At 33.8% G+C, this 12,234-nt stretch overlaps 2 protein-coding genes across 2 annotated transcripts; both read left to right on the top strand.

Annotated features, from left to right (window-relative positions):
• The first annotated feature begins 1,601 nt into the window (after positions 1 to 1,601).
• Positions 1,602 to 8,959, top strand: Pcl (polycomb protein Pcl). Its single transcript, XM_075309495.1, has 6 exons — positions 1,602 to 1,792; positions 2,148 to 4,114; positions 4,176 to 4,348; positions 4,421 to 4,625; positions 5,943 to 7,196; positions 7,565 to 8,959. Exons 2-6 carry the CDS (start codon positions 2,201 to 2,203, stop codon positions 8,303 to 8,305), a joined length of 4,287 nt encoding a protein of 1,428 aa, XP_075165610.1. The 5' UTR covers positions 1,602 to 1,792; positions 2,148 to 2,200; the 3' UTR covers positions 8,306 to 8,959.
• A 1,467-nt stretch (positions 8,960 to 10,426) lies between these two features.
• LOC142239502 (uncharacterized) lies at positions 10,427 to 12,152 on the top strand. Its single transcript, XM_075311294.1, has 6 exons — positions 10,427 to 10,508; positions 10,574 to 10,761; positions 10,829 to 11,102; positions 11,171 to 11,306; positions 11,373 to 11,522; positions 11,816 to 12,152. Exons 1-6 carry the CDS (start codon positions 10,427 to 10,429, stop codon positions 12,150 to 12,152), a joined length of 1,167 nt encoding a protein of 388 aa, XP_075167409.1.
• Positions 12,153 to 12,234: the final 82 nt, after the last annotated feature.

The following is a 12,234-nucleotide window of genomic DNA, read 5'->3' as shown; positions in this document are numbered from 1 at the left end:
AGTAGCGGAAAGTGTCAAATATTAACGCTTGCACTACTATACAACGGATAGTAACGCATATTTTCTATTCTAGAGCGTAGCGTTTCTTAAAGATATGCAAGTTTGCAACATTCTTTGTCTAATATAATACTACGTTCACACTATGCTCGATTTCGCTCTTTGAGATTTACAAATCACAAATATTCTAAAGGGTGATTTGTTAAGAGCTTGATAACTTTTTAAAAAAAAAAACGCATAAAATTTGCAAAATCTCATCGGTTCTTTATTTGAAACGTTAGATTGGTCCATGACATTTACTTTTTGAAGATAATTTCATTTAAATGTTGACCGCGGCTGCGTCTTAGGTGGTCCATTCGGAAAGTCCAATTTTGGGCAACTTTTTCGAGCATTTCGGCTGGAATAGCCCGAATTTCTTCGGAAATGTTGTCTTCCAAAGCTGGAATAGTTGCTGGCTTATTTCTGTAGACTTTAGACTTGACGTAGCCCCACAAAAAATAGTCTAAAGGCGTCAAATCGCATGATCTTGGTGGCCAACTTACCGGTCCATTTCTTGAGATGAATTGTTCTCCGAAGTTTTCCCTCAAAATGGCCATAGAATCGCGAGCTGTGTGGCATGTAGCGCCATCTTGTTGAAACCACATGTCAACCAAGTTCAGTTCTTCCATTTTTGGCAACAAAAAGTTTGTTAGCATCGAACGATAGCGATCGCCATTCACCGTAACGTTGCGTCCAACAGCATCTTTGAAAAAATACGGTCCAATGATTCCACCAGCGTACAAACCACACCAAACAGTGCATTTTTCGGGATGCATGGGCAGTTCTTGAACGGCTTCTGGTTGCTCTTCACTCCAAATGCGGCAATTTTGCTTATTTACGTAGCCATTCAACCAGAAATGAGCCTCATCGCTGAACAAAATTTGTCGATAAAAAAGCGGATTTTCTGCCACTGATTTTGGTAATAAAATTCAATGATTTGCAAGCGTTGCTCGTTAGTAAGTCTATTCATGATGAAATGTCAAAGCATACTGAGCATCTTTCTCTTTGACACCATGTCTGAAATCCCACGTGATCTGTCAAATACTAATGCATGAAAATCCTAACCTCAAAAGAATCACCCTTTACAATGATATTTTTAAATTATAAACATAAATATAAAAATTTACAGCTTTTAAAGAAAATAACCACATTTTTACTACAATTCTAATTGTCACTGTTAAATAGATAACTTCTCTAATTCTCAAAAGTCAAATTTAATGTCTAGTGGCTTTTTGTAAATAGACGCAAGAATTCCAATAAACATTTGTGATAATTATCAGATATTACCGGGAACATGAACGTAGAATACTACATTCAAACTTTTTGACGTTTGAAATCTCGTTTTTTGAATAGAAAGCGATTTGCAAATCTTTTCTAGTATAGCTTTCTAGTATATTGTGAACGTAGATTAAAAGTATAGTGGACTTTATCCGCACGAATAACCTATTATCATAAATTAATGCTCATGCCGGCGGGTGTATTCAGTGAAGTTATTGACATACGTGATGTAATGTTACACTTAGCGTTACGTATGGCTACTATTTCGTGTATAATTATACCAAACACAGTTTGGAAAAAGATGGCCGACGGGTGTTAAATCTTTTTTTTTCAAGGCGATTATTAATAAAAATTCGTTAATTATTCTATATAGACATGCATTTAATTGTTATTTGAATGGAATCCAATGAAAGCAATAAATCAAAGTTTTGTCCGAACAATTGAGATACTTTGGAGGCGTCATTCAGAACAAATATCTGTAAGTGGGTACCTAAAGAATAAAGGAGGCAAACATGAGAGAGAAGGAGCTGTGAAAATTTTGTTTTCTATGAACACATTTTAACAAAGGGTATTTAGTAAAGAATTCTTGGATAAAATCATTTTAAAGTGTTTAATATGAATTGAGAATCTGTGAATATATAAATTCATTTCCGATTTGCAGTTAACATTGTTTGATCGTTCTGAGCCTTATTACCGGCTCATCAAGCTAATACAGTGAAACCCAGATATGCACAATCAGTGAAACCATGCTCTGTCTTAGGGCCTCATTTGTTTCTAATAACACATTGGGCACTCTATTAACACATTTTATGTTTTCCTCTGTTTATTTATAGTTCTTAGTTTAATTTGTAAACTAAATAGTTTGCTGAATTCTGGGATAACAAAAATGATGAACAATCAGTATAACCCTGCAAACTTGACGTCGACATCGTCTCCACCTCATAACAATCAGACCGCTATGTTGAACCATTTTTACAATGCCCAGCAATCGCAACAAATGGCCGCAGCGAGTGGTTTATATGTCGACCCAAGACAATTGCAAATTGCAGGAAATGCAATGGACAAAGGATATTACACGGCGACTGCTGGAGCTACGTTGGGTACACCACAACGATTTTATACAACAACATCGGGCGCACCTATAACTACTAGTAATGCAGGCCATCATGCCACCGGGGGTCCACCCAACACAATTCTTATCACTAATAACTTTACACATCAACAAAACCCTGCCCAAAGTCCCGAGCAACAAAGGATGGCATCGCTCAATGCGGGAAATATAAGAATTGTGACGTCGTCATCGACAAATCCTTCAAGTTTGACTACCTCAACTGGTGGTTTTCAGCAAGCTCAACACGTTTTCAATCTTAATAACACAAAATCACTACAACATATATTTCCCCAACATTTGATACAACCAAATCAAAACCATCAACAGAATTTTCAGCATTCTAACGATTTGCACTTTGCGACTCAACATTATAGCGCGCCTTCACAGAATATGGTTCAGCCACCATCTGCTGCAACACAATCAGCATTGCAAATGCCTCAATATTATGTCGCATCAGAACCGACTGTTTCCCAGTTGCCAACGAATGCCAAAATTTTGTCAAATATAACTGCAAATAATATATCTGGAAATGTTTCAAATAACTCGGGACCAGCTCCTTTAAGTAGCAACAGCCCATCAACCGTTGTCCTGGATCGTATAAATATTTGCATTAATAATTTGTATACGGATACCTCATCATCGTCTGCATCCAATTCATTGGCCTCCACTCCGGCTCAACAACCATCACCTATTATTCCAGCCATACAACACAAGGCCATAATTGAAAATGGGCCACCACTTGTATCGGCCGATCTCTATGAGTCGTCTAATGCCTTGGTTATTGATGAACCGGATTCGACGACAACGGCTACAACGCCACATACTCCTCCCACCACCCCAGAAAATACTCCACCTTCTGCAATAAATAACCAAAATATTGCAAACAATGCAATAAGTACGACTAGCTCGATAGTTAGTCCTAGTACATCAATGATGGCAGCCCAACAGCAGGATTTTCCAATGTCGACGACAAAGTCAGTTTCGACTACAAAACAAAATTTTGCCACTGTAGCGCAGGATATAGAAGAGGCAGCTGTTCAAGATGGAAATTCTTTAAATCTCGTTCAACAAGCTTCTTCTCCAGGAGGCGCACATTCCAACACACCGCCACAAATTTCTAACTCACACTCTGTGCCAGTAAATACACCTCTAACACCGCCGACCCCACCCTCCCCAGAAGTTTCAAATTCTAAGCAAAATCCGACAGTAAACTCAACAGGATCTTTAATATCAATTCAATCGTCGCCACCACCAGTAACTCCTCTATTTTGCAGTGGTGAAGACGTTTTTATAAAACGTCAAGATGGTCGTTTCTATCTGGGAACTGTCATAGACACCGCCCGCAATCAATTTCTTGTCCGTTTCGATGATAAAACCGAACAATGGTGTAATGCCGATGAGATGCGTAAACTCGGTGGTTCTTCCAGTTCTACCACAAAGACCGAAGATAAAACTCTCGATCAACCCATGTGTGTGGCTTGTAAGCAACAAAATCCGGAATCACAAGTTGAGATTTGTGAACGTTGTGGTCGCGGTTACCATCGGAAATGCACCAAAGAAACGGCAAAGGATAGTGGAATTTGGTTGTGTAAACGGTGTGATAAACCAATGAAACTCGATGATTATTCAGACGATGAAGATGAGGATATGTGTTCAGAAGAAAATGTGTGTCGCCAGTTACCCTACGATGTGAGTTCACAGACATTTTACAAAAAAATAAATAAATTTCATTGATATTCTCAAATTGCAGATCAACTCATTAACGTGGGATAATAAGCATCGTGTCAATGATCAACAAACATATTGCTACTGTGGTAAATCTGGGAAATTCGATCTTAATATGCTACAGTGCTGTCGTTGTTTAAATTGGTATCACACTGAGTGTACAAAGAAATATACAGGAAATCTCTTAAGGGGGGATATGTAAGTAGATACTCGAAATTCCATTTACAAATCGGAATCGGAAGATGTAATAAAATATATAATTCTTTACAGATTCTTTGTTTTTGCATGTAGCGTATGCAATAATGGGGATGAGTATCTAAGACGTTTGCAGCCGGATTGGGTGGATCTAATTCATTTGATTATGTATAACGTTTCAACGTTGAAAAAGCGCCAGAATCACAAATATCACCATTTGTTGAAGGACATATATCCATTCGCCTTGGAAAAACGAAAAGTTTTGCCCATGCCAAAAGAGGTAATAATTTTTATTCATTCTCTGGAATAAGAATATAATTGAACGCCACCAAATATATATTTTCAGAGACGTACCTCCCTTACAGATATTTGCAAAGATTGCTTCATCTATTTTGGGTTATTTTCGTCCATAAAATCATTGCTTAGGATAGCTATACAATTTCTCTTAAATTTTTGTAGTTGTCCTAGTTCTGACTACTTTCTTGATATGGTCATTTTGTCTATGCGAAAACATGTATAAAGTACATAAAGCAATCTTAGCTTAGACTCATATACAAGTACGATTCAAACCACCGACCATTAACATCCAACTCTGACGACATGACCAGACTCCTTAAGTTGTTTTTTGAAAACATCACACACGATGTATGGGAAATGGGTAGATTGATTCCGCTACCCTTGTCTTCGAAAGCGGAATCAATCAAAAACTCTAGTAAAGATGAATATTACAAAGCAATTTACTCATCAGTAACTAAGCCATTTATGTCATTACCTTCCCCGAGATACTTAGCAATTTTTCCCATGTTCGTCTTCAAATGGGACAGCACATCAACAGTATAGAACCCCATTACCCTTTGATATTGTCAGCCATCAATTTCATCCCATCAAAGGCCTTAAAACACATGCCTTTAAGATCCGGGACGAAACGTGCCGTATAGAGACAAGAAACGAAGCCACTAAAAGCTGGCCATATATTTGCTTTTCGCATTAAAGTTGCCGTAGTTACTTTATTAAAACAATTATTTTTAAAGCAGATAATTTTACTCGATTAATGTCAAAGACTATTAATAAAGAAGACATGAGATCAGCTTGCTCTTCCTCTTTTTCTTGAAAAAACAGAGATTAATATCATACATGTTCCATGAGACGTTGCAACTTTTTTTCGGTTTCTCTTTTCATTTTGCATTCGTAACAAAACTTAATTCGCTTATTTTAGCAATTTTTTTAACTCTTAAACGAACAAAAACACTTTGTGAAACATTTTATTAATATTTAGTGCAACCGACACATAAATTTGCGTGAAATGTTGGAGAAAATAGCTAAATAAAAATTGTCTGCATCAAACCAGTAAGTTCGGAGCGCTTTTCCAACAAGTATGATATTAATCTCTGTTTTCTAGTACTAACACTACCAAAGCCCATTTCATGTCTTCTTTATTAATAGTCTTTGATTAATGTGTACGATTTATTATTATTATTATTTATTTATTTATTTATTTATTTATTTTTTTTTTTTGAGGAGTCTCTATTACAGTGAAAAATTTTATTTAGGGAAATTTAATTTAAAATCATTTACTAATTAAAATTCTTATCTCTAGTGGATGGATATGGCGGAAAACGATTTCCTCAATAAAATAAAATCAACACTTAAGGAAAATCCTGAACGTTTTGTTTGTGGCAAAGAAATAAAGAGGGATCATTATTTCTTTGCCTTGCGTATGAATGGGCCACCTTTTGCAGAAACAATTGGCATTAAAGAGGAAAAATCAGTCAACGATGACATTATTATATCTAAATTGAAACTAAAGCTATTGCCAGGAGCACCAGAAAATGCTGATGTTCAATTTTCGAAAATGTCAAAGGAAATACCACACATTAGTAATGAATTTGATTCTGGTGTCAGCGCTGCTTGTAAAACTAAAAATGAATGTGATATTTCTTCACATGATGTTTATGCATTTGATGATAATTCAGAGGATGAAATACCCATTAAACTTATACTGGATAAAGTTAAGAAGAAAAATAAAAGTACTGAAGATTTAGAGTTAAAACTTGCAGCATCTTCAAACGCCAATAAATCAACAATTCTCGATAAAATGGGTGCCCAAGATGATAATGCCAATGATGTGCTTATAACATCACCACCGCAACATTCGCCAAAAGATGACCCGTCGTCATCAATATCAAATGCAGATAGTAGCACTATCACAACCAATAAAAATCTAACACCCATTACAAGTGAAACGAAGGAAGCAATGGTAATAAGTCCCAAGAAAATCTCCACGGAAAGTAATAACAACAAAAATGATGATAAAAATTTTAATGATACGAATGCAACTGGTATTAGTCCAAGCACTTCTTTGGACATTAATACAAATAAAAAACATTTGGAAAAAAGTTCAAGAAAACGCAAGGCTTTCGCCTTTACTAAAAGTTACGATAAGCAACGTTTAATAGAATCTTCATCCGATGAAAATTCTAGTAGCAGTTCACGTTGCACATCACTAGATTTGATTATACCACCACCGAAAAATTTTTTGGGACAAAATAATCCATTCCGTATGATTACACCCAAGAAAAAGCAAACCGCAGATTTAGCATCCACGGCAACAACTAGCGGAGGCAAAAAGACTGTTACTTTTGGTATTTTCAATACAAATGGTTTGAATTTTAGTTCAAAATTAGCCGCTTTAAAAAGTGCTGGTCTATTTCCCAAACTAAATTCCAAAGCTGCCGGTCAGCCAAGGACTGTGCGAACCATAAAGAGAAGACTGAGCGCTAGAGATATAACCATTGGACCGAACCAGGAAGTTCGAAGAAGAAGAATTAGACGATTATCAGCAAATGTAGAGGTAAGTGTGGGTAAGGGAATACAAATTTTGGAGCTATCAAGCACAAGCTATATAATGCCTTTTAATGTTTTAATAGACCCTATACGTTCAACTTTCCAGTTTAGTTTAAATTTAGTTGGCTCTAATACTTGTGAATAGAATAGAGAATAATCTAATTATCGACAAAGGTGGTTTCACAAGAAAAGTTTTGATAAACATCAAAACTTGAATATAAATCATTGAACTTAGTCTAAAATTGGGTCTCCAATTATTATATATAATAATGGTAATTTGAATACAAAACATTGGACTTAGTCTAAAATTAGGTCTCCAATTATTATGAAACTCTCCACCCCTACACATAATAACGATAATTTTATTTCTTTCAGGTTATTAGTACAACGACTATAAATCCCATTCCAACCAATTATTTCCCCATACATGCCAAAGATTTATTAGCTGCTGCGGCTGCTTCTACAACCACTGCAGCTTCTCTCTTCAATACTCAAACGAAGCCAATGTTTTCATCGTCAACATCATCATCGCCCACCGCTTTGAATTCGACGAACCTTTCGAACAATATCCAACCAAACTTAAGCTCTAACGCGACCAAACCATCAGAAATTACCTCTAATACCGATACAGTAATGGCAAATGCTTCTGCACCTACAAGTGTTGATACTAAGCCGGCGGTGCCCCCACATGGCCGTCGATTGAGACAACGACCGCCAAAAAGTTCCCCAAATACCAGTCGTCGCAATTCCGTATCATCTAATCAGTCATCTACATCATCATCTACAGCTGCTTCATTGTCACAGCAGCAACCACAAAACGCACAACAATCTCACGAAGATTTAAAACAAACTGTTAATAAATATTTTGGTATTGTAAATCGTATCGAATCAGGAGAACAATTCTCCATACGTGCCAAACGTCAACTACCCAATGGACAAATGCAGTATTTAATAGAATGGGGAGGAGAACCACAACATTCAACAACATCGTCTCTACCATGCCAAAGTGGAGAAACTGTAGAAGTCCCTAATTCATTAGATATTAAAACTAATATAGAAGTAAAATTATCAAGTGAAGCAGAGAAGGAAGATAAAAAATTGGTCGTCGATTGTTAAAATATCTTTGACATGGAGAAATGAGCAATGGATCTTTTGGGTCATATATGTATATGATAAGTATTCAATTTGGAATAGAATTGAAAAGCAAACAAAAAGGTTGTGTATAGGGGTTTTAGTTTTAATTTGTGAAAAAAATATGTTACATTGGATTATATTTGTGGTATTATTTTCTCAAAAAAGCTTTTAAGTTTTCTTGTTATTGATATTTTTCCCTTATGATTTCATTAACTATTTAGTGGTCTTGTTCTGAAACTATTGTAAGGAAGTTTTAAGAGAAGCCGCCTTCATATTTAAACTATATACCTTGTCAATTCCATTTATAAGAACGAAGATAGCAAGTTTGGTTTGAAAATGGATTTTCGGGGTGTGATATTTCGTTTTGCTAATGCTAATGGTTCTTGAAATGATCAGATATTAACCAAAAAAATTTTGATAGCTCGAATTTGTTGGCCTTCGAATGACTTAGGTATTTGCCGAAAATGTAATTCACTAAAATATCGATTTTTTTAGCAAAGAAAGCTGAAATCTATGTGCGATAGTAAGACTTAACTTTAATGTTCGCTTAAGCTAGCCAAAATTAGAGAATATCTTTATCAAGCAATGGATTTTTAACTTCAAATAAATTCACCACTGCCTTTTTTATTATACAAATATTATAATTTTTTATTTAAAACTCAAGACATTTTTTAAATAAAAATAAAACAAGCTGGGTTTTCTTATTTTTTTGTTTGAGCTTCACTGCCATCGAAGATGAGATGACCAAATCAATTTTATTCTTTTTCGTTTCGTATAATAAAAATATTGAATTCCTTTAAAAAAAAAACATAAACATATTACAGGATTTTTGAGTGCAATGGCAGAATATTGTTTTTTTTTTTTAAATATATATACAAATAACATTAAAAAAAGAAATATGTAGATTTGTCTTATCAAATATTAAAATAAAACATATAAGTCTATTTCTATGTGTATTAATAATTTCTCTATAAATTTTATTTAAATTATATGTTAATATTCAAATTACAAACGAATAACTAAAAAATACAAGTATTAGGCAAAAAAATTCATTAAAACATACAAAAAATCTTAAAGATTCATTTTAGGCAAAAGTTCAGCGAAGGAAAAAAAAACGTTATTAAATATACACTTAAACGATATATAAAATGTGGTCTCCTCTGGGCATTAAAATTTAATTAAAAAATGTACATTTTGTTATAAAAATTACATTTGTTTTTATTAAAAATATAGTAGTGTAGTTTCATTTGCCAACAAAATAATAATTTATGTTTTTATTTAATTTAAAACAAAATAAATATCGATGTAAATTTAATATTTTATTTTATATTTTTTTTTTTAGTTACAACACCATGCATTTGCATGGGTTTTTATTATCTTCTTCGTTAGAGAAATATTTTTTGTGTTTCGTTCTATTATTAATTAGATTTTCTTTTTTAACATGTACTTTCATAATTAGAATATATATTAATTTTTAATATCATTTTATTCTTATACATTTGTGCGTGTGAAGTTTTTGTGGTATCATTACAATAAAACTCAAATTAGTTTTTAAACCAAAATATATATATTAAATAAAAACATAAATATCTAATTGTGTACCGAAAATGTACTGTAAACTATATGATTTCAATTGTTTTATTTCAAAGAAGAAATAAGAATTATTACGTGGTAGCTGACATGAAGTGTTACCAATTCAAACGGAATAGGTGAAAATATTTTTTATTGTTTTTTTTTTTTTCATCGACTCAAGTCATTTGAACGGTCATAGACTGTGGCAAACCTCTCACGAAATGCATGTTCAATATTCATCTAATATGACTACCTGTCGATTTAGACGGTTTGAAAAAGTTAGGCCTTCGCTGCCAAAGTGTATAAGGAAAATATGTTGAACAATCAATTTTGTTCCATTTTTATAGACTATGTTTCTATGAAGCCATTCTCCAATCTGGATGCTTGCTATTAAATCAGCGAAGTAATAACAAAACACACCACCATAGCAACCTTTGGGGTCTCATTCATTTGTTTGTTTATTTTGTGAAAATTTCTTCCAGCATTTATTTGATACAAAAATAACATTTCGATATTTCACTAAGGAAAAATATGACAACAGCCAATAACATACGAATCACTAGGAAAAAGTCCAAGGAAATGATTCACAAGGATATGGTGGCAGACGGAGGTGGTATGTGGAAACTGTAAAAAAAAACTCGCTTGTATCGAGTAAATTTTAATTATCACGGTTTTCAGAAATGGCCCTAGAAAGAATTGCCCAAGTGAACAGTGTCCTACGGATAATGAAAGAATCTTTTGCTAAATTAAAGATCTCCCTTATTTTACCACATTTCTTTCAAAACCCCAACATGATTCTCCAACGTTTAAGTGGTAACGATTATGAAACTTGTACAAGGCTCATAAAGGAATATATAAGGGAAAAGGTATAATGCATTGAATATTCTCTTTTTAATTTGCTAATATATTGTGTTGTGTAACAATTCCCATTAGAAATCCGAAAGTGATTTTAAATCTCCCCACACCAATTATCGGCTCATAAAGATTATAGACTACTTTCATGAAAATTGCAAATTTTTAGACAATTTATCTGATTGTTTGGATGAAATGATAAGTGAAAATGATAAAGCTCTATTGGAAGCCTTTCAACTATTGCAAAATATCACTGAGGAACGTTTAAAAAAATCCGCTATAAGTGAATTGAATAAGGAGAAGAAAATTCATGAAATATATCATGAAAATGAAACAATGAAAAAGAATATACAAAGTAAAACACATAGTTAAAAAAGAATAATTTACATAGAATTTCTAAATTATATTAAACTATTCATTTAGTCACTCAACGTCAATTAAAAACTCAGCGCATCAATTTGAGATGGAAACTTGCGGCCAAAGAAGGTATCATACAAAAATATGAAGATGATTTATCATTTCGTAAATACGATAACAATGTAAAAATTAAACAGGAAATGTAAGTCTTGGCTTTGATTAAAGCATTAACCATAACATAAAAAATATATATTCTATTGTTCTCTAGTATTAAATCCTGCCGTAGTATAAAACAAATACATTCAGCTAGTACCATAAAGCAGAAAGAATTGCAAGAAGAATTGGAAAGAACAAGAGCTCTATATGAGAAGCAACTGAAAGATAATTTAAAACAGGAAAAAATCGCCAGAGACGAAAAGTGAGTGTAGCAAGTAAAATCCACTATTTCATTGAATTCTGTTATTGATCAAAATCAAAACTAAACTAACTTTGGTGGAAAGTATGAAATAAAAAATTGACTTGGTGACGAGTTTCCGGACACTGACTCAGGAAAATCAACCAAACGAGCTAACTGTTGACCCTAAGCAACGACAGGTGGATAATATTGAGTAGTGTTTGGAGATAATCAAATCTATAATGTTTTTACCCCGACCATTACGGGAGGCATTTAGAGTCAGACATAGGTTTTCATTTATATTTTCCATCTTTCAGAAACAAACTATTAATACAACTCCAATCATTGATAAAAAAATTCGACCAAACCATTGGAGATAAAATTGTGGAAAATATGAATCTACAGGAGCAGTATGAAAAACAAAAGCAACTTTTCGATGAATTCATGGTGGTTTATAGCAGCGAAGAAGCGGAATACTTTAGGATTGTTCGGAACAAGGAAGAGGAAGAGAAACGCCAACAGGAACAAAAAATACTACTCTTCATGATGAATCGTGCAGCAAGAACTATACAGAAACGATGGAGGCGCTTCCGCAAACAGAGAAGTCGCAAACAAGCTAAAAAGGGCAAAGGCAAAAAAGGAAAAAAGAAATAAAAACTACTTGGCATAGCATTAGTAGTTATGTTGAAACAAAAATTTTTAATTACAACTTCCTATCATTGATTTTCAAATCATT

Source organism: Haematobia irritans, chromosome 5 (assembly GCF_050003625.1).
Source record: "Haematobia irritans isolate KBUSLIRL chromosome 5, ASM5000362v1, whole genome shotgun sequence".
Taxonomy (NCBI): domain Eukaryota; kingdom Metazoa; phylum Arthropoda; class Insecta; order Diptera; family Muscidae; genus Haematobia; species Haematobia irritans.
Note: the sequence above shows the minus strand (reverse complement) of the source record. Positions and strands in the feature narration are given on the sequence as shown.